General features: G+C 43.6%; 2 protein-coding genes and 1 pseudogene across 2 annotated transcripts; all 3 read left to right on the top strand.

The window, feature by feature from the left end:
* The first annotated feature begins 812 nt into the window (after positions 1–812).
* On the top strand, positions 813–10,184 carry LOC139382524 (extracellular calcium-sensing receptor-like). The gene is made up of 8 exons (XM_071126619.1): positions 813–914; positions 5,832–5,935; positions 6,333–6,627; positions 7,144–7,433; positions 7,679–7,974; positions 8,113–8,336; positions 8,699–9,044; positions 9,268–10,184. Exons 1-8 carry the CDS (start codon positions 861–863, stop codon positions 10,182–10,184), a joined length of 2,526 nt encoding a protein of 841 aa, XP_070982720.1. The 5' UTR covers positions 813–860.
* Positions 10,185–12,574: 2,390 nt separating this feature from the next.
* On the top strand, positions 12,575–18,678 carry LOC139382460 (extracellular calcium-sensing receptor-like). Its single transcript, XM_071126523.1, has 8 exons — positions 12,575–12,655; positions 14,044–14,147; positions 14,586–14,880; positions 15,346–15,635; positions 15,883–16,178; positions 16,338–16,546; positions 17,000–17,345; positions 17,762–18,678. Exons 1-8 carry the CDS (start codon positions 12,575–12,577, stop codon positions 18,676–18,678), a joined length of 2,538 nt encoding a protein of 845 aa, XP_070982624.1.
* Positions 18,679–21,280: 2,602 nt separating this feature from the next.
* On the top strand, positions 21,281–27,375 carry LOC139382551 (extracellular calcium-sensing receptor-like; annotated as a pseudogene).
* Positions 27,376–27,721: the final 346 nt, after the last annotated feature.

The raw sequence follows: 27,721 nt of genomic DNA, 5'->3' as shown, positions 1-27,721 counted from the left end.
GAGCAAAAGCCAAATGCCTGAAGTAACCATGTTCATCTGTACAAACAATAGTACAATAGTAGTAGTACAATGGCCCTCTTTCTGGGACTCACCCACAAACAGGACCAAGCCTGACCTGCTGAGGAGTGACGGACTACATCCCAGCTGGAGGGGTATCTACCAACATAGACAGGGCTCTAACTCCTCTAGCTCCACAATGAAATAGGGTGCAGGCCAGGCAGCAGGCTGTTAGCCAGCCTGCCAGTATAGTGGAGTCTGCCACTAGCACAGTCAGTGTAGTCAGCTCAGCTATCACCATTGAGACCGTGTCTGTGCCTCGACCTAGGTTGGGCAAAACTAAACATGGCGGTGTTCGCCTTAGCAATCTCACTAGGATAAATACCACCTCCATTTCTGTCATTATTGAAAGAGATCATGATACCTCACATCTCAAAATAGGGCTACTTAATGTTAGATCCCTTACTTCAAAGGCAATTATAGTCAATGAACTAATCACTGATCATAATCTTGATGTGAATGGCCTGACTGAAACATGGCTTAAGCCTGATGAATTTACTGTGTTAAATGAGGCCTCACCTCCTGGCTACACTAGTGACCATATCCCCCGTGCATCCTGCAAAGGCGGAGGTGTTGCTAACATTTACGATAGCAAATTTCAATTTACCAAAAAAAAAATGACGTTTTCGTCTTTTGAGCTTCTAGTCATGAAATATATGCAGCCTACTCAATCACTTTTTATAGCTACTGTTTACAGGCCTCCTGGGCCATACACAGCGTTCCTCACTGAGTTCCCTGAATTCCTATCGGACCTTGTAGTCATAGCGGATAATATTCTAATCTTTGGTGACTTTAATATTCACATGGAAAAGTCCACAGACCCACTCCAAAAGGCTTTCGGAGCCATCATCGACTCAGTGGGTTTTGTCCAACATGTCTCTGGACCCACTCACTGTCACAGTCATACGCTGGACCTAATTTTGTCCCATGGAATAGATGTTGTGGATCTTAATGTTTTTCCTCATTATCCTGGACCATCGGACCACCATTTTATTACGTTTGCAATTGCAACAAATAATCTGCTCAGACCCCAACCAAGGATCATCAAAAGTCGTGCTATAAATTCACAGACAACACAAAGATTCCTTGATGTCCTTCCAGATTCCCTCTGTCTACCCAAGGACGCCAGAGGACAAAAATCAGTTAACCACCTAACTGAGGAACTCAATTTAACCTTGCGCAATACCCTAGATGCAGTTGCACCCCTAAAAACTAAAAACATTTCTCATAAGAAACTAGCTCCCTGGTACACAGAAAATACCCGAGCTCTGAAGCAACCTTCCAGAAAATTGGAACGGAAATGGCTCCACACCAAACTGGAAGTCTTCCGACTAGCTTGGAAAGACAGTACTGTGCAGTACCGAAGAGCCCTTACTGCTGCTCGATCATCCTATTTTTCTAACTTAATTGAGGAAAATAAGAACAATCCGAAATTTATTTTTGATACTGTCGCAAAGCTAACTAAAAAGTAGCATTCCCCAAGAGAGGATGACTTTCACTTTAGCAGTTATAAATTCATGAACTTCTTTGAGGAAAAGATTATGATTATTAGAAAGCAAATTACGGACTCCTCCTTAAATCTGCGTATTCCTTCAAAGCTCAGTTGTCCTGAGTCTGCACAACTCTGCCAGGACCTAGGATCAAGAGAGACGCTCAAGTGTTTTAGTACTATATCTCTTGACACAATGATGAAAATAATCATGGCCTCTAAACCTTCAAGCTGCATACTGGACCCTATTCCAACTAAACTACTGAAAGAGCTGCTTCCTGTGCTTGGCCCTCCTATGTTGAACATAATAAACGGCTCTCTATCCACCGGATGTGTACCAAACTCACTAAAAGTGGCAGTAATAAAGCCTCTCTTGAAAAAGCCAAACCTTGACCCAGAAAATATAAAAAACTATCGGCCTATATCGAATCTTTCATTCCTCTCAAAAAATTTAGAAAAGGCTGTTGCGCAACAGCACACTGCCTTCCTGAAGACAAACAATGTATACGAAATGCTTCAGTCTGGTTTTAGACCCCATCATAGCACTGAGACGGCACTTGTGAAGGTGGTAAATGACATTTTAATGGCATCGGACCGAGGCTCTGCATCTGTCCTCGTGCTTCTAGACCTTAGTGCTGCTTTTGATACCATCGATCACCACATTCTTTTGGAGAGATTGGAAACCCAAATTGGTCTACACAGACAAGTTCTGGCCTGGTTTAGATCTTATCTGTCGGAAAGATATCAGTTTGTCTCTGTGAATGGTTTGTCCTCTGACAAATCAACTGTAAATTTCGGTGTTCCTCAAGGTTCCGTTTTAGGACCACTATTGTTTTCACTATATATTTTACCTCTTGGGGATGTTATTCGAAAACATAATGTTAACTTTCACTGCTATGCGGATGACACACAGCTGTACATTTCAATGAAACATGGTGAAGCCCCAAAATTGCCCTTGCTAGAAGAATGTGTTTCAGACATTAGGAAGTGGATGGCTGCAAACTTTCGACTTTTAAACTCGGACAAAACAGAGATGCTTGTTCTAGGTCCCAAGAAACAAAGAGATCTTCTGTTGAATCTGACAATTAATCTTAATGGTTGTACAGTCGTCTCAAATAAAACTGTGAAGGACCTCGGCGTTACTCTGGACCCTGATCTCTCTTTTGAAGAACATATCAAGACCATTTCAAGGACAGCTTTTTTCCATCTAAGTAACATTGCAAAAATCAGAAACTTTCTGTCCAAAAATGAAGCAGAAAAATTAATCCATGCTTTTGTCACTACTAGGTTAGACTTCTGCAATGCTCTACTTTCCGGCTACCCGCATAAAGCACTAAATAAACTTCAGTTAGTGCTAAATACGGCTGCTAGAATCCTGACTATAACCAAAAAAGTTGATCATATTACTCCAGTGCTAGCCTTTCTACACTGGCTTCCTGTCAAAGCAAGGGCTGATTTCAAGGTTTTACTGCTAACCTACAAAGCATTACATGGGCTTGCTCCTACCTATCTCTCTGATTTGGTCCTGCCGTACATACCTACACGTACGCTAAGGTCACAAGACGCAGGCCTCCTAATTGTCCCTAGAATTTCTAAGCAAACAGCTGGAGGCAGGGCTTTCTCCTATAGAGCTCCATTTTTATGGAACGGTCTGCCTACCCATGTCAGAGACGCAAACTCGGTCTCAACCTTTAAGTCTCTACTGAAGACTCATCTCTTCAGTGGGTCATATGATTGAGTGTAGTCTGGCCCAGGAGTGGGAGGGTGAACGGAAAGGCTCGGAGCAACGAACCGCCCTTGCTGTCTCTGCCTGGCCGGTTCCCCTCTTTCCACTGGGATTCTCTGCCTCTAACCCTATTACAGGGGCCGAGTAACTGGCTTACTGGGGCTCTCTCATGCCGTCCCTGGAGGGGGTGCGTCATCTGAGTGGGTTGATTCACTGATGTGGTCATCCTGTCTGGGTTGGCGCCCCCCCCCCCCCCCCCCCCCCTGGTGGTTGAAGATATCCCTCTAGTGGTGTGGGGGCTGTGCTTTGGCAAAGTGGGTGGGGTTATATCCTTCCTGTTTGGCCCTGTCCGGGGGTGTCCTCGGATGGGCCACAGTGTCTCCTGACCCCTCCTGTCTCAGCCTCCAGAATTTATGCTGCAGTAATTGATGTGTCGGGGGGCTAGGGTCAGTTTGTTAAATCTTGAGTACTTCTCCTGTCCTATTCAGTGTCCTGTGTGAATCTAAGTGTGCGTTCTCTAATTCTCACATTCTCTCTTTCTCTCTATCGGAGGACCTGAGCCCTAGGACCATGCCCCAGGACTACCTGACATGATGACTCCTTGCTGTCCCCAGTCCACCTGGCCGTGCTGCTGCTCCAGTTTCAACTGTTCTGCCTTATTATTATTCGACCATGCTGGTCATTTATGAACATTTGAACATCTTGGCCATGTTCTGTTATAATCTCCACCCGGCACAGCCAGAAGAGGACTTGCCACCCCACATAGCCTGGTTCCTCTCTAGGTTTCTTCCTAGGTTTTGGCCTTTCTAGGGAGTTTTTCCTAGCCACCGTGCTTCTACACCTGCATTGCTTGCTGTTTGGGGTTTTAGGCTGGGTTTCTGTACAGCACTTTGAGATATCAGCTGATGTACGAAGGGCTATATAAATAAATTTGATTTGATTTGATTTGATTTGATATAAACACCATGGGACCACGCAGGCGTCATACCGCTCGGGAAGAAGACGCTTCGTTCTCCTAGAGATTAACGTACTTTGGTGCGAAAAGTGCAAATCAATCACAGAACAACAGCAAAGGACCTTGTGAAGATGCTGGAGGAAACAGGTACGAAAGTATCTATATCCACACTAAAACGAGTCCTATATCGTTATAACCTGAATGGCCGCTCAGCAAGGAAGAAGCCACTGCTCCAAAACCGCCATAACAATGCCAGACTATGGTTTGCAACTGCACATGGGGACATAGAACGAAACCATCGTTATGTTTGGAGGAAAAAGAAGAACACCATCCCAACCGTGAAGCACGTTGGTGGCAGCATCATGTTGTGGGTTTTTTTGCTGCAGGAGGGGCTGGTGCACTTCACAAAATAGATGGCATCATGAGGAGAGAAAAATATGTGGATATATTGAAGCAACATCTCAAGACATCAGTCAGGAAGTTAAAGCTTGGTCGCAAGTGGGTCTTCCAAATGGACTGTGACTCCAAGCATACTTCCAAAGTTGTAGCAAAATGGCCTAAGGACAACAAGTCCTGATATTGGAGTGGCCTTCACAAAGCCCTGACCTCAATGCAATAGAACATTTGAGGGCAGAACTGAAAAGCATGTGCGTGCTAGGATCCCGACAAACCTGACTCAGTTACACCAGCTCTGTCAAGACGAATGGGCCACAATTCACCCAACTTATTGTGGGAAGCTTGTGGAAGGCTACCCAAAACGTTGGACCCAAGTTAAACAATGTAAAGGCAATGCTACCAAATACCAATTGAGTGTATGTAAAGTTCTGACCCACTCAGATTGTGATGAAAGAAATAAAAGCTGAAATAATTAATTTTCTCTACTATCATTCTGACATTTCACATTCGTAAAATAAAGTGGTGATCCTTACTGACCTAAAACTTACTGACCTAAAAGTGAATTTTTACTTGGATTAAATGTCAGGAATTTTGAAAAACTGAGTTTGTTTGGCTAAGGTGAATGTAAACTTCCGACTTCAACTGTAAGTGAGGCAACGTGCGAAGAGGACTCGACTGTAGAGGAAATATAAGAGAGCCAGCGTACCAAGAAGACTAGACACTAAGGGAAATATAAGAGAGGCTCATGGATATTGTGTATCTAATGTATGTTTATGGCTATCTAAACCATTACAGTCAACGTAGTTCTGATATTGGTGCGTACACTCTCTATAGTGGAAAGAAGCAGGATGGGTGAGCAGAGCACCTTCTAAACCCCTCCCTCCTTTGCATGGCCATACCCACAGTGTGGCCCCCAGAGGAATCCCCACACAGGTACGGTGGGTATTTAACCCAGAGTAGAGAGGTAACCTGACCTATGTGGTTCTGTGTGGCGCTGTATTACTCTATACCTTCTACACATCAGGGGAATGAGGCTCTCTCCGGCTCCTGCTCTGGATCCAAGTCTGTCTGATAGTCTGGTTCTACTACATCTAGCTGTGGTGGCTGGTGGGCTCGCCTTGCTCTCGTCTGCCTCTGTCTCTGCCTCTGGGCTGGAGTCTGTCAGATGCAGGCTCCAAGGCACCCCTCGTCCTCCGGCGTTCTCCCAGGGCGGGGACTTTGTCATCGGGGGTGTTTTCTCCATCCATTACTATATGCACACTGTGGATCACAGCTACACCAGCATGCCTGAGCCCCTGCAGTGCACAGGGAGGTCAGTGAGCGCAAGAGGGAACAGGGGACAGGACTGTGGCTGTGTGGGTAGACAGATGAATTGTATTTTAAATACAGAGGAACAGTGTGATTAAAGGCCGAGAAACAATGTGTTTAAAGACAGATAAACAGCTTTTTAAAGACAGGTAAACAGTGGTGTGAAAACAGATTACAAGTGTGTTTGTATCTGAGAGTGTAGTTAAAGACTACTGTTACAAAGGATCACATTTTCAAATGCAGGCTTGACTACAATGTACTCAATTACAGACAACAAAAGTGTAGGCATATAGACGGTGTGGCAAATAATACTAGACATTAGGCTGTTTGCCATGGTAACATTATATAGGCTAGTTTGTGATTCGTCAGGAGGTGCTCACTCACCTATCTTCTATTTACAGTATGGATTCCCGTGAGTTGCGCTTCTCGCGCACCATGGTCTTCGCAGTTGAGGAGATAAACAACAGTTCACACCTGCTACCGGGTGTCACCCTTGGTTATCAAGTGCACGACTCCTGCTCCTCGGTCCCCATGGCCGTGAAAGTGGCCTTCCAGCTGGCTAACGGCCTGGACCCCATGTTTGATACCGGAGAACAGTGCTCGGGGTCGGCTACAGTGACAGCTATCGTGGGCGAGTCTGGCTCCACGCCAACCATCAGCATGTTGCGCATCACCGGCCCTTTCGGCATTCCTCAGGTAAACTCTTGTGGAAATAAATCATTCAGCTTCTTTTAATTTACTGAATTCCTAGTGTATGTCCTCCTCTCTTTCAGGAATGATTTCATCTTTTAATTCACTGTATTCCTACTATATTATACTCTCTTTCAAGAATATACACTTCTATGAGAAGTTATGTGGAGAAAGGCATTTGAACATAGACTGAGGACAATGAGTCTGGAGAACATCTATAGGCAGTTGAACATAGACTGAGAACTTTTAGTGTGGAGAACTTCTGTAGGATTTTAAACATGATCTGAGAACTATCTTTCATAGGCTAGGTTGTTAAAGGAGACCAGGGATTGGTGTCACACTTTTGTGTATCCGTTTTCATTCTGGCCTTATGAAAGAAAATTAGTTGGCTTATTATTATTAATGTCTCCCTAACATCAAACTACACAGCTAAAGAAAATAGCAGGAAGTAGCTAATACATTAGAGTTGTTTGGCCAACATGATGTTCTTTCTCATGTTTTTGACTGTCTGTTTTTACCTAGGTGAGCCACTCTTCCACCTGTGCGTGTCTGAGTGATAAGAAACAGTATCCAACCTTCTTCAGAACCATCCCCAGTGATCAGTTCCAGGCTGCGGCTCTGGCAAACCTCATCAGGCATTTCGGCTGGACCTGGATTGGGGCGGTCCGTTCTGACTCTGACTACGGTAATAACGGGATGGCTGCTTTCCTAAAGGCAGCACAAGAGGAGGGCATCTGTGTGGAGTATTCTGAAGCCTTCTACCGTACCAACCCACTCAGCAGAGTGCAACGGGTGGCTGACGTGATCCGCAGGTGATCCGTGATTACTGGTGAACTTTTCATTCACACAAATGCAAGACCGAATTTGTATAAAATTCTATTGTTATTAACTTACCTCTTCTCCCAAAGCTGATCTGTAAGACCAACATGATTTGCATATCTTAAGAATGTCAAAAGTGTTGATTAATACTAATGTTCATGTTCACTTCACTGAGACATTCCAATGAATGACAAACATGACCAGCATATTAAGCATATGATATAATCATGTTCCCCAGCTCCACAGCCCGGGTGGTGGTTGCATTCGTAGCCTCTGGAGACATGAGAATCCTGCTGAGGGAGATGGAACGCCTGCCCTCTCCGCCCCGCCAGTGGATCGGGAGCGAGTCCTGGGTCACTGACCCAGATATGTTGCGCTTCGGCCTGTGTGCCGGGGCCATCGGATTTGGCATCCAACGCTCTGTCATCCCCGGCCTCAGGGACTTCCTCCTGGACCTCTCCCCAAAGAAGGTGTCCAACTCTCCTCTGCTCACTGAGTTCTGGGAGGGAGCCTTTGGCTGTAGGCTGAGGATAGGTATCTATCTATCCATCCACCCACCCATCCATCCATCCATCCATCTGTCTATTGAACATTTTATTTACATTTCTGTCTGTCTGTCTGTCTGTCTGTCTGTCTGTCTGTCTGTCTGTCTATCGGTCTGTCTGTCTGTAGGGACCTCATCTACAGGTGTTGGGGTTGAAGAGAAGGTGTGTGATGGCAGTGAGGATATACAGCAGCTACAGGCCCCCTATACAGATACATCCCAGTTGCGTGTCACTAACATGGTCTATAAAGCTGTTTATGCCATAGCACACGCCATCCACAGCATCGTTTGTGAAGAGAGAGAAAACTCCACTGTGAACTGTGACAAAAACCTTAATGTGAAGCCAACACAGGTGAATGACAAGTCTATAGTCTAATTTCCTGGTGAATATGTTTGTTTATACTATATGTATGAAGGCCGTGGAGTTCTCATTATACTTCACAACTTCTTCTGAAGTAACACATCTGATAAATTTGAGTTGAATTAATGTTCTGTTTCTCTAACTCCCTCTCTGCATATTTCTTCTCTCCATTTCTCTCTTTCCATCTTTCTTCTTCTTGCTCCTTCTCTCATCTCTCTATTCCCCTCTCTCCATCTATCTCTCCTACTCTCATCCCCTCACTAACCTCTCTCTTCCCTTATCTCCATCTCTCTACACCTCTCTCCTTCTCTCTTTTCCCCTCTCACTCTCTCACTTGCACTTCCAACCCCGAGGTCCTGGAGAGATTGAGGAGGGTGAACTTCTCTCGTAACGGGTACCAGGTGTCTTTCGATGCCAACGGGGACCCAGTGGCCACCTATGAGCTGGTCAACTGGCAGATACAGGAGAGTGGGAAGATGGAGTTTGTGACAGTGGGGCGCTATGATGCGTCCCTGCCTCCTGACCAGAGGCTTGACATGGAGATGGAAATCACCTGGGTAAAGAACAGTACGCAAGTACCTGTGTCAGTTTGCAGTGAGAGCTGTCCCCCAGGCACTCGTAAGGCTGTACAGAAAGGAAAGCCTGTATGCTGTTATGACTGTATCCTATGTGCAGAGGGAGAGATCAGCAATAACACAGGTAGGACGATAGGAATAGTGGTTTATTCATATTACCAGCACTACAAAGGTAGTGTCTGTAAATCATGTTCCTGTTCTTATTATCTCATGTAAGCAGCACATTAATTAAACATTCTTTATTGTAAACTGACAAAGTGCAGCATTGTGGGACATGTATTTGTAAAAATATAAAACCTAAATCTATTATTATTATTATTTGATGTCTGTTGTTTTGTCTTGGTCAGATTCTTCAGACTGTCTGATCTGTCCAGAAGAGTACTGGCCCAACGCTGAGAGAGACCGCTGTATCCTTAAGCCTGTGGAGTTCCTGTCCTTCCGCGAGGTCCTCGGAATCATTCTGACTGCCTGCTCTATGGGCGGGGTTTGTCTGGCCATCGCCACGGCAACTGTCTTCTACCGCCACCGAACTTCGGCCATCGTCAGGGCCAACAACTCTGAGCTGAGCTTCCTGCTGCTCTTCTCCTTGGCTCTGTGTTTTCTGTGTTCTCTTACTTTCATTGGCCGGCCCTCTGAGTGGTCCTGTATGCTGCGTCACACAGCATTTGGGATCACCTTCGTCCTCTGCATCTCTTGTGTTCTGGGGAAAACAATAGTGGTGTTGATGGCCTTCAGGGCTACGCTTCCAGCCAGTAATGTCATGAAATGGTTTGGTCCTCCACAGCAGAGATTGACAGTGGTGTCCTTCACGTTTGTCCAGGCTATGATATGCACTCTGTGGTTGGTCCTGTCCCCTCCCTTCCCCATTAAAAACCTCACTACCTACAAGGAAAAGATCATTCTAGAGTGTGATGTGGGTTCAGCTATTGGTTTCTGGGCTGTGTTGGGCTATATAGGACTCCTGTCTCTCTTGTGCTTTGTGCTGGCTTTTCTGGCTCGGAAGCTGCCGGATAACTTCAACGAGGCCAAATTCATCACCTTCAGCATGCTCATATTCTGTGCAGTCTGGATCACCTTTATCCCAGCTTATGTCAGCTCTCCTGGGAAGTTCACTGTAGCTGTGGAGATATTTGCCATCATCACCTCTAGCTTTGGGTTGTTCTTTCTATTATTTGTTCCTAAATGCTTTATTATTCTGTTCAGGCCGGAGAAGAACACCAAGAAACACCTTTTGGAGAAGACATCCAATGATAAGCGTTATTAAGAAATGATTCAGTGGAAAACACATTGTAACGATCAGTTATATGGTTTATCATACAGTTAGGTTGGACTACTTTGACAGAGATGACCAACAATTTAGCAGCTAATCATTAGTAACATTGTAACTAGTAACATGACACAGGTTCACTTTAGATATACCAATGTTATGAGAGATTGTTAAAATCTAGATTGTTAAAATGATATTTCTAATGCCCTCGATAATAGACAGTACTGTGCTGCCTTGTTCACAGATTTATCTAAAGCTTTTGACACTGTAGACCATGCGATGCTTTTGGGTAAGCTGTCGTCATTAACACTGGGATTGGATGCCTGTCGTTGGTTTCATGACTATCTAAAGGATAGAAGTCAGGCTGTTAGAGTCGACGGCATCCAGTTAAAAGCCATTGGAGTTGGTTAAAGGGGTCCCACAAGGTTCTATACTTGGTCCATTACTGTTCACTCTCTACATAAACAACATCGGTGATGAGATAAGAAAGTGGCAAATTAATTTAAATGCTGATGACACTGTCATGTACTCTATCACTTCAACAGCTGACCAAAGCATTATCACTGTATTTATACAGCTGAAACTTGTTTTAAATGCAAAGAATACACATTTTATGATTTTAAGGTTCAAAAAGTTGGTTGAAAATACACTTGCACTTACGAGCTTAGATGGTTCTCGAATATTCAGGTCTCTGCATATAAATACTTATGGATATGGTTGGATGATGAACTTTCTATTAAAATGCATATTGACCAGCTTTGTAAACGGCTAGAAATCAAGCTAGGCTACCTCTATAGAAACAGGACATGCTTGTCCTCTACAAATAGAAGACAAATGATGCAAGCTACTTTTATGTCTGTTATAGATTATGGGGATATTATTTACATGCATTCTACGGCATCAACACTTAAATAGCTGGGTGCTACTTATCATTGCGCACTTAGGTTTATTACGGGTGCTAGCTACAGAACTCACCACTGTGTTGTATATCAAATTGTTGGTTGAACTTGGCTGTCTGTGAGACGAGAACAAGCTCTCGTGTTTGTCTATAAAGCACCTCCGAATAAGCTACCTTCTAATGTATCATCACTCATCAATATTAGAATTGTATATCCTAAAACCAGGTCACAAGCATGGATTAAACTCGAGGCCCATGCGATTTCCACAGACTTGGGTATGGCTGCCTTTTCCTAATACGCTCCTTGCCTATGGAATAGCCTGCAGACTAAACTTAAACTTGAGACTCTTGTTCCCCTTGATCATTTAAAATATTTATTGGAGCATTTTTATTTTTGAATTGCTTGTAACTGTTTCGGGAAAGACAAGTTCTTGTGCTGTTAGTAGAATATCCTACGTGTAAATTAAATCTGTTTCTGTATGTTTATTGTGTTATCTGTGATAGTTTTGTTTGTCTTGTTTAGTGTTTTAATCATTGTACATAAACTGTATGTGTAAACATGTATACCCAGGGCCCAGCTGTAACAGAGACCTTGGTCTCAGGCTGTGTTCCTTGTTGAAATAAAGTGATAAAATATATATATATATTTAAAAATATAATTTGACCTGCTAAATGATGTGATTAGCAGTAGCCTACAGAGTGGAACCACTTCCATGTTGTTGGAGAAAAGCTTTATTCCTTATTGAATTGATACAACATTGAAGTGCATGTGTTCAATTGATATTGTAATGCATCATATTATGTATTATAATAATATAATAAACATTTTCATACACAGTTGAAGTCAGAAGTTTACATACAATTAGGTTGGAGTCATTACAACTCGTTTTTCAACAACTCCACACATTTCTTGTTAACAAATTATAGTTTTGGCAAGTCTATTAGGACATCTGCTTTGTGCATAACACAAGTAATATTTCCAACAATTGTTTACAGACAGTTGTTTCACTTATAATTCACTCTTTCACACTTCCAGTAGGTGAGAAGTTTAGATACACCAAGTTGACTGTGCCTTTAAATAGCTTGGAAAATTCCAGATAAATATGTAATGGCTTTAGAAGCTTCTGATAGGCTAATTGACATTATTTAAGTCAATTGGAGGTGTACCTGTGGATGTATTTAAAGGCCTACCTTCAAACTCAGTGCCTCCTTGCTTGACATCATGGGAAAATCAAATGAAATCGGCCAAGACCTCAGAAGTAAACTTGTAGACCTCCACAAGTCTGGTTCATCCTTGGGAGCAATTTCCAAATGCCTGAAGGTACCACGTTCATCTGTACAAACAATAGGTTGCAAGTATAAACACCATGGGACCACGCAGGCGTCATACCACTCAGGAAGAAGACACGTTCTGTCTCCTAGAGACTAGCGTACTTTGGTGCGAAAAGTGCAAATCAATCACAGAACAACAGCAAAGGACCTTGTGAAGATGCTGGAGGAAACAGGTACGAAAGTATCTGTATCCACAGTAAAACGAGTCCTATATCGACATAACCTGAAAGGCCGCTCAGCAAGGAAGAAGCCACAGCTCCAAAATCACCTTAACAATGCCAGACTACGGTTTGCAACTGCATATGGGGACAAAGATTGTGACTATCGTTATGTTTGGAGGAAAAAGGAGGAGGCTTGCATGCCAAAGAACACCATCCCATCCGTGAAGCACGGGGTGGCAGCATCATGTTGTGTGGTTGCTTTATTGCAGGAGGGACTGGTGCACTTCACAAAATAGATTGCATCATGAGGAGAGAAAATTATGTGGATATATTGAAGCAACATCTCAAGACATCAGTCAGGAAGTTAAAGCTTGGTCGCAAATGGATCTTCCAAATGAACAGTGACCCCAAGCATACTTCCAAAGTTGTGGCAAAAATGGCCTAAGGACAACAAAGTCAAGGTATTGGAGTGGCAATCACATAGCCCAGACCTCAATGCAATAGAACATTTGTGGGCAGAACTGGAAAAGCGTGTGCGAGCCAGGAGGCCGACTAACCTGACTCAGTTTCACCAGCTCTGCCAGGAGGAATGGGCCAAAATTCACCCAACTTATTGTGGGAAGCTTGTGGAAGGCTACCCAAAGCGTTTGACCCAAGATAAACAATTTAAAGGCAATGATACCAAATATTAATTGAGTGTATGTAAACTTCTGACCCACTGGGATTGTGATGAAAGAAATAAAAGCTTTTCACATTCTTAAAATAAAGTGGTGATCCTAACTGACCTAAAACAGGGAATTTTAACTTGGATTAAAAGTCAGGAATTTTGAAAAACAGAGTTTAAATGGATTTGGCTAAAGTGAATGTAAACTTCTGACTTCACCTGTGAGGCAACGTGCCAAGAGGACTAGACTTAAGGGGAAATACTCTGTAGAGCCAGTCTGCCATTAGGATTAAAATGTTGAATACATTCTGTGTAGAGTCAGCGTGACAAGAGGACTAGACAGTAAGGGAAATATAAGAGGCTCATGGTTATTGTGTCTAATGTATGTTTATGTCTATCTAAACCATTACAGTCAACGTAGTTCTGATACTGGCACATACACTCTCTATAGCTGAGCAGCCTCTAGCTCCTCCCTCCTTGGCATGGCCTTACCCACAGTGTGGCCCCCAGAGGAATCCCCACAGAAGTACGGTGGGTATTTAACCCAGAGAAGAGAGGTATCCTGACCTATGTGGTTCTGTGTGGCGCTGTATTACTCTATACCTTCTACACATCAGGGGAATGAGGCTCTCTCCGGCTCCTGCTCTGGATCCAAGTCTGGTTGGTAGTCTGGTTCTACTACATCTAGCTGTAGTGGCTGGTGGGTTTGCATTGCGTGCGTCTGCCTCTGTCTCTGCCTCTGGGCTGGAGTCTGTCAGATGCAGGCTCCAAGGCACCCCTCGTCCTCCGGCGTTCTCCCAGGACGGGGACTTTGTCATCGGGGGTGTTTTCTCCATTCATTACTTTTTGAACACTTTGGATCACAGCTACACCAGCATGCCTGAGCCCCTGCAGTGCACAGGGAGGTCAGTGAGCGCAAGAGGGAACAGGGGACAGGACTGTGGCTGTGTGGGGAGACAGATAAACTGTGTTTAAAGACAGATAAACAGTGTGTTTTAAGACAGATAAATAGTGTATTTAAGGATGATAAACTTTTTTTTAAAGAGACATTCTGTTTAAAGACAGATAAACAGTGTTTTAAAAACAGATACACAGCGTTTAAAGGCATATTAAAAGTGTGTTTAAAGACAGATTAAAAGTGTAGGTAAAGACTACTGTTTCAAAGGATCACATTTTCAAATGCAGACTATACTACAGTGTCCTCATTTACAGACAACAAAAGTGTAAACATATAGACGGTATGGAAAATAATTCTAGATATTAGGCTGTTTGCCATGAAAACATTCTATAGGCTAGTTTATGATTTGTCAGGAGGTGCTCACTGACCCATCTTCTATTTACAGAATGGATTCCCGTGAGTTGCGCTTCTCGCGCGCCATGATCTTCGCAGTTGAGGAGATAAACAACAGTTCCTACCTTCTACCAGGTGTCACACTTGGTTATCAAGTATACGACTCCTGCTCCTCGGTCCCCATGGCCGTGAAAGTGGCCGTCCAGCTGGCTAACGGCTTGGACCCCATGTTTGATACCGGAGAACAGTGCTCGGGGTCGGCTACAGTGACAGCTATCGTGGGCGAGTCTGCCTCCACGCCAACCATCAGCATGTTGCGCATCATCGGCCCTTTCGGTATTCCTCAGGTAACTCCTGTGGAAAGAAATCATTCAGTTTATTTTAATTTACTGTATTTCTAGTTTATATTCTCCTCTCTTTCAGGAAGGAGTTCAACTTTTAATTCACTGTATTCCAACTGTATTCTCCTCTCTTTCAGGAATATACATTTCTGTGTGAAATGATGTGGAGAACCATTTGAACATAGACTGAGGACTATGAGTCTGGAGAACTTCTCTAGGATTTTTAAAATGTTCTGAGGACTATCTTTCATAGGCTAGGATGTTATGGGAGACCAGGGATTAGTGTCCAATTTTGTGTATCCTTTTTATTCTGGCACAATGAAAAACAATGAGTTGGCTTATTATTATTAATGTCTCCCTAACATCATTAAAAATAGCTAAATAAAAAAAACAGGAAGTTGACAATACATTAGAGTTGTGAGGCCGACATTATGTTCTTTCTCATGTTTTCGACTGTCTGTTTTTACCAAGGTGAGCCACTTTTCCACCTGTGCGTGTCTGAGTGATAAGAAACAGTATCCAACCTTCTTCAGAACCATCCCCAGTGATCAGTTCCAGGCTGCCGCTCTTGCCCACCTCATCAGGCACTTCGGCTGGACCTGGATTGGGGCGGTCCGTTCCGACTCTGACTACGGTAATTACGGGATGGCTGCTTTCCTGCAGGCAGCACAAGAGGAGGGTATCTGTGTGGAGTATTCTGAAGCCTTCTCCCGTACCAACCCACTCAGTAGAGTGCAACGGGTGGCTGACGTGATCCGCAGGTGATCCGTGATTACTGGTGAACTTTTCATTCACACAAATGCAAGACCATATTTATAAAAAAAATACTATTGTTCTTAATTTCTCTCTTTTCCCAAAGCTGATCTGTGTGACCAACATAATTTGCATATCTTAAGAATGTCAAAAGTGTTGATTAATACTAATGTTCATGTTCACTTCACTGAGACATTCCAGTAAATGACAAACATGACCAGCAGGTTAAGCATATGATATAATCATGTTCCCCAGCTCCACAGCCCGGGTGGTGGTTGCATTCGTATCTTCTGGGGACATGAGGATCCTGCTGGAGGAGATGGAACGCCTGCCCTCTCCGCCCCGCCAGTGGATCGGGAGTGAGACCTGGGTCACTGACCCAGATATGCTGCGCTTCAGACTGTTTGCCGGGGCCATCGGATTTGGCATCCAACGCTCTGTCATCCCCGGCCTCAGGGACTTCCTCCTGGACCTCTCCCCACAGAAGGTGTCCAACTCTCCCCTGCTCACTGAGTTCTGGGAGGGAGCCTTTGGCTGTAGGATGAGGACAGGTATTTATCTATCTATCTATCTATCTATCCATCCACCAATCTTTCTGTCCATCGATCTATTTACATGTGTCTGTCTGTCTGTCTGTCTGTCTGTCTGTCGGTCTGTCTGTCTGTCTGTCTGTCTATCGGTCTGTCTGTCTGTAGGGACCTCATCTACAGGTGTTGGGGTTGAAGAGAAGGTGTGTGATGGCAGTGAGGATATACAGCAGCTACAGGCCCCCTACACAGATACATCCCAGCTGCGTGTCACTAACATGGTGTATAAAGCTGTTTATGCCATAGCACACGCCATCCACAGCATCGTTTGTGAAGAGAGAGAAAACTCCACTGTGAACTGTGACAAAAACCTTAATGTGAAGCCAACACAGGTGAATGACAAGTTTATAGTCTAATTTCCTGGTGAATATGTTTGTTTATACTATATGTATGAAGGCCTAGGAGTTCTCATTATACTTTACAACTTCTTCTGAAGTAACACATCTGATAAATTTCATTTGAATTAATGTTCTGTTTCTCTAACTCCCTCTCTCTATCTCTCTTCCCTTCTCTCCATTTCTCTCTTTCCATCTTTCTTCCCCTTTCTCCATCTCTCATCTCTCTCTTCCCCTCTGTCTATCTATCTCACCATCTCTCTTCCACTCACTCATCTATCTCTTCCATTATCTCCATCTCCCTTCCCCTCTCTCCTTCTCTCTCATCCCTTCTCTCATCTCTCTCATCCCTTCTCTCATCTCTCTCTTCCCTTATCTCCATCTCTCTTCACCTTTCTCCTTCTCTTTCGTCCCATCTCTCTCTCTCTCTCTTCCCCTTCCAACCCCCAGGTCCTGGAGAGATTGAGGAGGGTGAACTTCTCTCGTAACGGGTACCAGGTGTCTTTCGATGCCAACGGGGACCCAGTGGCCACCTATGAGCTGGTCAACTGGCAGATACAGGAGAGTGGGAAGATGGAGTTTGTGACAGTGGGGCTCTATGATGGGTCCCTGCCTCCTGACCAGAGGCTTGACATGGAGAGGGAAATCACCTGGGTAAAGAACAGTACCCAAGTACCTGTGTCAGTGTGCAGTGAGAGCTGTCCCCCAGGCACTCGTAAGGCTATACAGAAAGGAAAGCCTGTATGCTGTTATGACTGTATCCAATGTGCAGAGGGAGAGATCAGCAATAACACAGGTAGGACGATAGGAATAGTGGTTTATTCATATTACCAGCACTACAAAGGTAGTGTCTGTCAATCATGTTCCGATTCTTATTATCTATATAGACTTGTTTCTACTGTATTATTGACTGTATGTTTGTTTTACTCCATATGTAAGTCTGTGTTGTTGTCTGTGTCGAAATGCTTTGCTTTATCTTGGACAGGTCTCAGTTGTAAATGAGAACTTGTTCTCAACTTGCCTATCTGGTTAAATTAAGGTGAAATAAAAAAATAAATAAATAAATCAAAATCTCATGTAAGCTGCACATTAATTCAACATTCTTTATTGTAAACTCACAAAGTGCAGCATTGTGGGGCATGTATTTGTAAATAAATTAAACCTGAATCTATTATTATTAACATTTGATGTCTGTTGTTTTGTCCTGTTCAGATTCTTCAGACTGTCTGATCTGTCCCGAGGAGTACTGGCCCAACGCTGAGAGAGACCGCTGTATCCTTAAGCCTGTGGAGTTCCTGTCCTTCCACGAGGTCCTCGGAATCATCCTGACCGCCTGCTCTGTGGTCGGGGCTTGTTTGGCCATCGCCACGGCAACCGTCTTCTACCGACACCGAACTTCGGCAATCGTCAGGGCCAACAACTCTGAGCTGAGCTACCTGCTGCTCTTCTCCTTGACTCTGTGTTTTCTGTGTTCTCTTACTTTCATTGGCCGGCCCTCTGAATGGTCCTGTATGCTGCGTCACACAGCGTTTGGGATCACCTTCGTCCTCTGCATCTCTTGTGTTCTGGGGAAAACAATAGTGGTGTTGATGGCCTTCAGGGCTACACTTCCAGCCAGTAATATCATGAAATGGTTTGGTCCTCCACAGCAGAGATTGACAGTGGTGTCCTTCACGTTTGTCCAGGCTATGATATGCACTCTGTGGTTGGTCCTGTCCCCTCCCTTCCCCATCAAAAACCTCACTACCTACAAGGAAAAGATCATTCTAGAGTGTGATGTAGGTTCAGCTATTGGTTTCTGGGGTGTGTTGGGCTATATAGGACTCCTGTCTCTCTTGTGCTTTGTGCTGGCTTTTCTGGCTCGAAAGCTGCCTGATAACTTCAATGAGGCCAAATTCATCACCTTCAGCATGCTCATATTCTGTGCAGTCTGGATCACCTTTATCCCAGCTTATGTCAGCTCTCCAGGGAAGTTGACGGTAGCTGTGGAGATCTTTGCCATCATCACCTCTAGCTTTGGGTTGTTCTTTCTATTATTTGTTCCTAAATGCTTTATTATTCTGTTCAGGCCAGAGAAGAACACCAAGAAACACCTCATGGAGAAGACATCCAATGATATACGTTATTAAGAAATTATTGAGGTTAAAAAACATTGTAACAATCAGTTATATGGTTTATTATACAGTTAGGTAGGACTACTCGGACAGAGATGAACAACAATTTAGCAGATAATCATTGGTAAAATTGTAACTAGTACCATTACACAGGTTCACATTAGATATTCCAATGTTATGAGAGATTGTTAAAAGAGTGTTAAAATCTAATTTGACCTGCTAAGTGATGTGATTAGCAGTAGCCTACAGAGTGGAACCATTTCCATGTTGTTGGAGAAAAGCTTTATTCCTATATGAATTGATAGAACCTTGAAGTGCATGTGTTCAATTGCTATTGTAATTCGTCATATTATGTATTATAATAATATAATAAACATTTTCATATACAGTTGAAATTGGAAATTGGAGTCATTAAAACTTGTTTTTCAACAACACTACAGATTTCTTGTTAACAAATTATTGCTTTAGCAAGTCTGCTAGGACATCTACTTTGTGCATGACGCAAGTCATTTTTCCAACATTTGTTTACAGACAGATTATTTCACTTATAATTCACACTTCCTGTGTGTGAGAAGTGTACATACACTAAGTTCACTGTGCATTTAAATAGTGTCATGACGTTGCCCTCTTTGGACTCAGCGAGCACCATGCCCCTAATTCTGCACCACCACCCCCCACCCCCCCCCCCCCCCCCACCCCCCACCCCTCTCTCTCTCCTTCACCCAGGCTGCTGTGGTCAGAGAGGTCGTAAATTCCTGGAGGAGATTCTTCCTCATGGCCAGACAGTGTAGAGAGAGAGTGAGTTTCATACAGAGAACAAAGCTCTGTATGAGAGCACAGAGCTGGAGAACCGAACAATATTCATGTTCTGGAGAATGTATAAAAGATCAGTGAAGTAATTAGCTACGAACTGTTCCGTTTGGTACAATTTTGTGAAACCCATGAGAGACAATACAGCCACTTTACCATAACCCTGTTTATACAAGAGTCTCAGTTATGATGCTTACATGTAATTGTTGTATAAAATTAATGAGTAAAGATAAAACTATTGGTGAAATTGTGTAATGTGATTTTAGACTCTTTCAATTCCCTTTGGAGTTGAACTAAATCAGAGGCCCGCCCATGAGACATTGAGCTGGCATCATGGGACTGTCTTTTTATGTTCAGAATAAAACCCCCACCTGAGTTTTCCCACTTCTGATCAGCTTACCTCGAGAACCACGAGAGGGCTAAGGTTGTAGACCTGTACCTCATCAGGGAGGGAGTTAAGGTTTGAGTAGATTACTGAATCTTTGAACCATACCACGTGGTTAAACTCTTAGACTATCGATACCAACAGAATAAGAATAAATCTTTGATACTAATTGGTAATCTGCAGCTAGGAATTCGCTATCATTGAACGCGACGACGACAAACCGCCGAAACATCTATTCTATAATGACATTGCTGAATGTTACTCTGAACTATCAATTCCAAACACGGCAGAGAGAGAGAGGGCGGACAAACTCTCCAACAGAAACAACCTTTTCAACAGAGAACCCGACGACACACTGAGCGTAAATATATATATTGATTGCAATTATTCCTGAATGAGTGAGCGTTCATGTGCAAAGGATTAGCATATTAAATAATTATCAACTTGTAGTGTCTCATCTCAGTTGACCCCCACTTCCCTTTGTGTCCACCAAGCCGCGATACCGGTTTATACCACTAGGGGAACTCCGTTATCATTTCCTTGTAACTATCTACTGTTTGATTATGCATTTCTGTCAATTCCTTAGTTAGTAAATAAAGGATTTAAGACCATTGATGTATGGATGACTCATAGTGAAGACTGGGTTTGTGCAGATAACCAACAAAATTAAAATTACGACGTTTGGAATGAGACTTACGTGAGTTAAAGAATAATTCATTAATTCGAAGACTAATTGATGATATATTAAAATATCTGAAAGTTGTATTAAGAAAAATCTGACTTTTTAATCTGAATGCCTTGTTAACACTTCAGGTTCTATTTTATTTATCTGTTATTTTACCAGGTAAGTTGACTGAGAACACGTTCTCATTTGCAGCAACGACCTGGGGAATCGTTACAGAGGAGAGGAGGGGGGATGAATGAGCAAATTGTAAACTGGGGATTATTAGGTGACCGTGATGGTGTGAGGGCCAGATTGGGAATTTAGCCAGGACACCGGGGTTAACACCCCTACTCTTACGATAAGTGCCATGGGATCTTTAATGACCTCAGAAAGTCAGGACACCCGTTTAACGAACCATCTGAAAAAAGGCACCCTACACAGAGCAGTGTCCCCAATCACTGCCCTGGGGCATGGGGATATATATTTTTTAGACCAGAGGAAAGAGTGCCACCTATTGGCCCTTCAGATAAAAACGTGTAGACCTCTACAAGTCTGGTTCATCCTTGGGAGCAATTTCCAAACTCCTAAAGGTACCACGTTCATCTGTACAAACAATAGTACGGAAGTATAAACACCATGGGACCGCGCAAGCATCATACCGCTCAGGAAGAAGACACCTTCTGTCTCCTAGAGATTAACGTGCTTTGGTGCGAAAAGTGCAAATCAATCCCAGAACAACAGCAAAGGTCCTTGTGAAGATGCTGGAGGAAACAGGTACAAAAGTATCTGTATCCACAGTTAAACGAGTCCTATATCGACATAACCTGAAAGACCGCCATAAAACTGCACATGCGGAAAAGGACGAGGCTTGCAAGCCGAAGAACACCATCCCAACCATGAAGAACGTTGATGGCAGCATCATGTTGTGGGGTTGCTTTGCTGCAGGAGGGACTGGTCCACTTCACAAAATAGATGGCATCATGAGAAGAGAATTATGTGGATATATTGAAGCAACATCTCAAAACATCAGTTAAAGATTGGTTGCAAATGGGTCTTCCAAATGGACAGTGACACCAAGCATACTTCCAAAGTTGTGGCTAAATTGGTTTAAGGACAACAAAGTCAAGGTATAGAGTGGCCATCACAAAGCCCTGACCTCAATCCTACAGAAAATGTGTGGGCAGAACTTAAACAGCATGTGCGAGCCAGGAGGCCGACAAACCTGACTCAGTTACACCAGCTCTGTCAGGAGGAATGGGGCACAATTCACCCAACTTATTGTGGGAAGCTTGTGGAAGGCTACTCAAAACGTTTGACCCAAGTTAAACAAAATAAACACAATGACACAAAGTATTAATTGAGTGTATGTAAACTTCTGACCCACTGGGAATGTGATGAAAGAAATAAAAAATGAAATAAATAATTTTCTCTACTATTATTCAGAATTTTCACATTTGTAAAATAAAGTGGTGATCCTAACTGACTTAAGACAGGGCATTTTTACTTGATTAAAAGTCAGGAATTTTGAAACACTGAGTTTAAATGGATTTGGCTAAGGTGAATGTAAACTTCTGACTTCAACTGTGAGGCAACATGCCAAGAGGACTCGAATGTAGGGGAACAATAAGAGAGGAAGCGTACCAAGTGGACTAGACTTTAGAGGAATAACTGTATAGAACCAGCATACCAAGAAGACAGTTGAGGAAATAATGTGCAGAGCCAGCATTCCAAGAGGACTAGACAGTAAGGGAACTATTATTTTTATTTTTTAACCTTTATTTAACCAGGAAGGGCTCATTGAGATTTAAAATCTCCTTTTCAAGAGTGTCCTGGCAAAGATAGGCAGCACCAAGTTATTACAAAAATTACAGACAAAAAACATGAAAAACTACAAATAATCTAGGTAAAACCATAGAATTCACAATATAAGAGAGGCTCATGGATATTGTGTGTCTAACGTATGTTTATGTCTATCTAAACCATTACAGTCAACGTATTTCTGATGCTGGTGCATACACTCTCTGTAGATGAAAGAAGCAGGACCTGACTGGGTGAGCAGAGCAGCTTCTAACCCCTCCCTCCTCGGCATGGCCATACCCACAGTGTGGCTCCAAGAGGAATCCCCACAGAGGTACGGTGGGTATTTAACCCAGAGTAGAGAAGTAACCTGACCTATGTGGTTCTGTGTGGCGCTGTATTACTCCATACCTTCTACACATCAGGGGAATGAGGCTCTCTCCGGCTCCTGCTCTAGATCCAAGTCTGGCTGGTAGTCTGGTTCTACTACATCTAGCTGTGGTGGCTGGTGGGCTTGCCTTGCTCACGTCTGCCTCTAGCTCTGCCTCTGGGCTGGAGTCTGTCAGATGCAGGCTCCAAGGCACCCCTCGTCCTCCGGCGTTCTCCCAGGACGGGGACTTTGTCATCGGGGGTGTTTTCTCCATTCATTACTATATGCACACTGTGGAGCACAGCTACACCAGCCTGCCTGAGCCCCTGCAGTGCACAGGGAGGTCAGTGAGCGCAAGAGGGAGCAGGGGACAGGACTGTGGCTGTGTGGGGAGACAGATAAATTGTGTTTTAAAAACAGAGAAACAGTGTGTTTAATGCCCGGCAAACAGTGTGTTTAAAGTCCGATAAACAGTGTTTTAATGACCGAGAAACAATGTGTTTAAATACCGATAAACAGTGTTTTTAAAGACAGATAAACACTGTTTAAAGACAGAGATACAGTGCGTTTAAAGACAGATAAACAGTGTTTTTAAAGACCATAATCAAAGTGTGTTTGTGTCTGAGAGAGTAGGTAAAGACTACTGTTACAGAGGATCACATTTTCAATTGCAGGCTAACCTACAGTGTCCTCAATTACAGACAACAAAAGTGTAGGCATATAGACGGTATGGAAAATAATACTAGATATTAGGTTGTTTGCCATGGTAACATTCTATAGTCTAGTTCATCATTTATCAGGAGGTGCTCACTGACCCATCTTCTATTTACAGTATGGATTCCCGTGAGTTGCGCTTCTCACGCGCCATGGTCTTCGCAGTTGAGGAGATAAACAACAGTTCCTACCTTCTACCAGGTGTCACACTTGGTTATCAAGTGCACGACTCATGCAACTCGGTCCCCATGGCCGTAAAAGTTGCCTTCCAGCTGGCTAACGGCCTGGACCCCATGTTTGATACCGGAGAACAGTGCTCGGGGTCGGCTACAGTGACAGCTATCGTTGGAGAGTCTGCCTCCTCGCCTACCATCAGCATGTTGCGCATCATCAGCCCTTTCGGCATTCCTCAGGTAAACTCCTACGGAAAGAAATCATTCAGCTTCTTTTAATTTAAACAAGTTTATTCTCCTCTCTTTCAGGAATGAGTTCAACTTTTAAATTACCGTATTTCAACCGTATTCTCCTCTCTTTCAGGAATATAAATTTCTGCGTGGAATTATGTGCAGAAAGGCATTTGAACATAGACTGAGGAATACGAGTCTGGAGAACTTCTGTAGTCATTAAAACATGATCTGAGGACTATATTTCATAGGCTCAGTTTTTATGGGAGGCAAGGGAATGGTGTCACACTTTTGTGTATCCTTACCATTCTGACCCAATGAAAAACAAATAAAAATACTAAATAAAAAAAACAGGAAGTTGCCAATACATTAGTTGTTAGGCCGACATTATGTTCTTTCTCATGTTTTCGACTGTCTGTTTTTACCAAGGTGAGCCACTATTCCACCTGTGCTTGTCTGAGTGATAAGAAACAGTATCCAACCTTCTTCAGAACCATCCCCAGTGATCAGTTCCAGGCTGCCGCTCTGGCCCACCTCATCAGGCACTTCGGCTGGACCTGGATTGGGGCGGTCCGTTCCGACTCTGACTACGGTAATAACGGGATGGCGGCTTTCCTTCAGGCAGCACAAAAGGAAGGCATCTGTGTGGAGTATTCTGAAGCCTTCTCCCTTACCAACCCACTCAGCAGAGTGCAACGGGTGGCCGACGTGATCCGCAGGTGATCCATGATTACTTGTGAACTTTTCATTCATACAAATGCAAGACCATATTTATAAAACATACTATTGTTATTTCTCTCTTTTCCCAACGGTGATCTGTGAGACCAACATGATTTGGATACAGTATCTTATGCATATCAAAAGTGTTGATGAATAGTAATGTTCATGTTCACTTCACTGAGACATTCCAATGAATGACGAACATGACCAGCATATTAAGCATATGATATAATCATGTTCCCCAGCTCCACAGCCCGGGTGGTGGTTGCATTTGTATCCGCTTGGGACATGAGAATCCTGCTGAGGGAGATGGAACGCCTGCCCTCTCCGCCCCGCCAGTGGATCGGGAGTGAGTCCTGGGTCACTGACCCAGATTTGCTGCGTTTCGGCCTGTGTGCCGGGGCCATCGGATTTGGCATCCAACGCTCTGTCATCCCCGGCCTCAGGGACTTCCTTCTGGACCTCTCCCCACAGAAGGTGTCCAACTCTCCCCTGCTCACTGAGTTCTGGGAGGGAGCCTTTGGCTGTAGGCTGGGTATAGGTATCTATCTATCTATCTATCTATCTATCTATCTATCTATCTATCTATCTATCTATCTATCTATCTATCTATCTATCTATCTATCTATCTATCTGTCTGTCTGTCTGTCTGTCTGTCTGTCTGTCTGTCTGTCTGTCTGTCTGTCTGTCTGTCTGTCTGTCTGTCTGTCTGTCTGTCTGTCTGTCTGTCTGTCGGTCTCTTGGTCTCTTGGTCTCTTGGTATCTCTCTCTGTCTGTCTATAGGGACCTCTACAGGTGTTGGGGTTGAAGAGAAGGTGTGTGATGGCAGTGAGGATATACAGCAGCTACAGGCCCCCTACACAGATACATCCCAGCTGCGTGTCACTAACATGGTGTATAAAGCTGTTTATGCCATAGCACACGCCATCCACAGCATCGTTTGTGAAGAGAGAGAAAACTCCCCTGTGAACTGTGACAAAAACCTTAATGTGAAGCCAACACAGGTGAATGACAAGTCTATAGTCTAATTTCCTGGTGAATATGTTTGTTTATACTATATGTATGAAGGCCTAGGAGTTCTCATTATACTTTACAACTTCTTCTGAAGTAACACATCTGATTAAAATGAGTTGAATGTTGAATGTTTAGCTCTCCATCTTTCTTCCCCTTTCTCCATCTCTCATCTCTCTCTTCCCCTCTGTCCATCTATCTCTCCATCTCTCATCCCTTCTCTCGTCTCTCTCTTCCCTTATCTCCATCGCTCTTCACCTCTCTCCTTTTCTCTCGTCCTCTCTCTCTCTCTACCTTGCCCTTCCAACCCCAGGTCCTGGAGAGATTGAGGAGGGTGAACTTCTCTCGTAACGGGTACCAGGTGTCTTTCGATACCAACGGGGACCCAGTGGCCACCTATGAGCTGGTCAACTGGCAGAGACGGAAGAGTGGGAAGATGGAGTTTGTGACAGTGGGGCGCTATGATGCGTCCCTGCCTCCTGACCAGAGGCTTGACATCGAGAGGGAAATCACCTGGGTAAAGAACAGTACACAAGTACCTGTGTCAGTGTGCAGTGAGAGCTGTCCCCCAGGCACTCGTAAGGCTATACAGAAAGGAAAGCCTGTATGCTGTTATGACTGTATCCAATGTGCAGAGGGAGAGATCAGTAATAACACAGGTAGGACTATAGGAACAGTTGGCAAAAATGTGTAGTAATTTCTATCACTGTAAAGTAGTGGTTTATTCCTATTACCAGCACTACAAAGGTAGTGTCTGTCAATCATGTTCCTGATCTTATTATCTCATGTAAGCTGCACATTAATTCAACATTCTTTATTGTAAACTCACAAAGTGCAGCATTGTGGGACATGTATTTGTAAATAAATAAAACCTGAATCTATTATTATTAACATTTGATCTGTTGTTTTGTCCTGGTCAGATTCTTCAGACTGTCTGATCTGTCCAGAAGAGTACTGGCCCAACGCTGAGAGAGACCTCTGTATCCTTAAGACTGTGGAGTTCCTGTCCTTCCACGAGGTCCTTGGAATCATCCTAACCGCCTGCTCTGTGGGCGGGGCTTGTCTGGCCATCGCCACGGCAACTGTCTTTTACCGACACCGAACGTCTGCCATCGTCAGGGCCAACAACTCTGAGCTGAGCTTCCTGCTGCTCTTCTCCTTGGCTCTGTGTTTTCTGTGTTCTCTTACTTTCATTGGCCGGCCCTCTGAATGGTCCTGTATGCTGCGTCACACAGCGTTTGGGATCACCTTCGTCCTCTGCATCTCTTGTGTTCTGGGGAAAACAATAGTGGTGTTGATGGCCTTCAGGGCTACGCTTCCAGCCAGTAATGTCATGAAATGGTTTGGTCCTCCACAGCAGAGATTGACTGTAGTGTCCTTCACGTTTGTCCAGGCTTTGATATGCACTCTGTGGTTGGTCCTGTCCCCTCCCTTCCCCATTAAAAACCTCACTACCTACAAGGAAAAGATCATTCTAGAGTGTGATGTGGGTTCAGCTATTGGTTTCTGGGCTGTGTTGGGCTATATAGGACTCCTGTCTCTCTTGTGCTTTGTGCTGGCTTTTCTGGCTCGGAAGCTGCCTGATAACTTCAATGAGGCCAAATTCATCACCTTCAGCATGCTCATATTCTGTGCAGTCTGGATCACCTTTATCCCAGCTTATGTCAGCTCTCCTGGGAAGTTGACTGTAGCTGTGGAGATCTTTGCCATCATCACCTCTAGCTTTGGGTTGTTCTTTCTATTATTTGTTCCTAAATGCTTTACTATTCTGTTCAGGCCAGAGAAGAATACCAAGAAACACCTTAGGGATAAGACATCCAATGATATACATTATTAAGAGATGATTGAGTGGAAAAAACATTGTAACGTTCAGTTATATGGTTTATCATACAGTTAGGTAGGACTACTTTGACAGAGATGAACAACAATTTAGCAGATAATCATTGGTAACATTGTAAATATTAACATGACAGGTTCACATTAGATATTCCAATGTTATGAGAGATTGTTCAAATCTAGTGTTAAAATCTAATTTGACCTGCAAAATGATGTGATTAGCAGTAGCCTACAGAGTGGAACAACTTCCATGTTGTTGGAGAAAAGCTTTATTCCTATATGAATTGATATAACATTGAAGTGCATGTGTTTAATTGATATTGTAATTCATCATATTATGTATTATA

Source organism: Oncorhynchus clarkii, chromosome 24 (genome assembly GCF_045791955.1).
Source record: "Oncorhynchus clarkii lewisi isolate Uvic-CL-2024 chromosome 24, UVic_Ocla_1.0, whole genome shotgun sequence".
Classification (NCBI taxonomy): Eukaryota; Metazoa; Chordata; class Actinopteri; order Salmoniformes; family Salmonidae; genus Oncorhynchus; species Oncorhynchus clarkii.
This window is presented reverse-complemented; position numbering and strand designations above follow the sequence as displayed.

Bases quoted from the DNA above. Each gene is read 5' to 3' on its own strand.
- LOC139382524 (XM_071126619.1), top strand. From the start codon at position 861: ATGGAAAAGTCCACAGACCCACTCCAAAAGGCTTTCGGAGCCATCATC. The intron at 8,337-8,698 runs GTGAATGACAAG...TCCAACCCCGAG, and splicing joins TTAATGTGAAGCCAACACAG to GTCCTGGAGAGATTGAGGAG. The intron at 9,045-9,267 runs GTAGGACGATAG...TGTCTTGGTCAG, and splicing joins AGAGATCAGCAATAACACAG to ATTCTTCAGACTGTCTGATC.
- LOC139382460 (XM_071126523.1), top strand. From the start codon at position 12,575: ATGCTGGAGGAAACAGGTACGAAAGTATCTGTATCCACAGTAAAACGA. The intron at 16,179-16,337 runs GTATTTATCTAT...CCTCATCTACAG, and splicing joins TGGCTGTAGGATGAGGACAG to GTGTTGGGGTTGAAGAGAAG. The intron at 16,547-16,999 runs GTGAATGACAAG...TCCAACCCCCAG, and splicing joins TTAATGTGAAGCCAACACAG to GTCCTGGAGAGATTGAGGAG.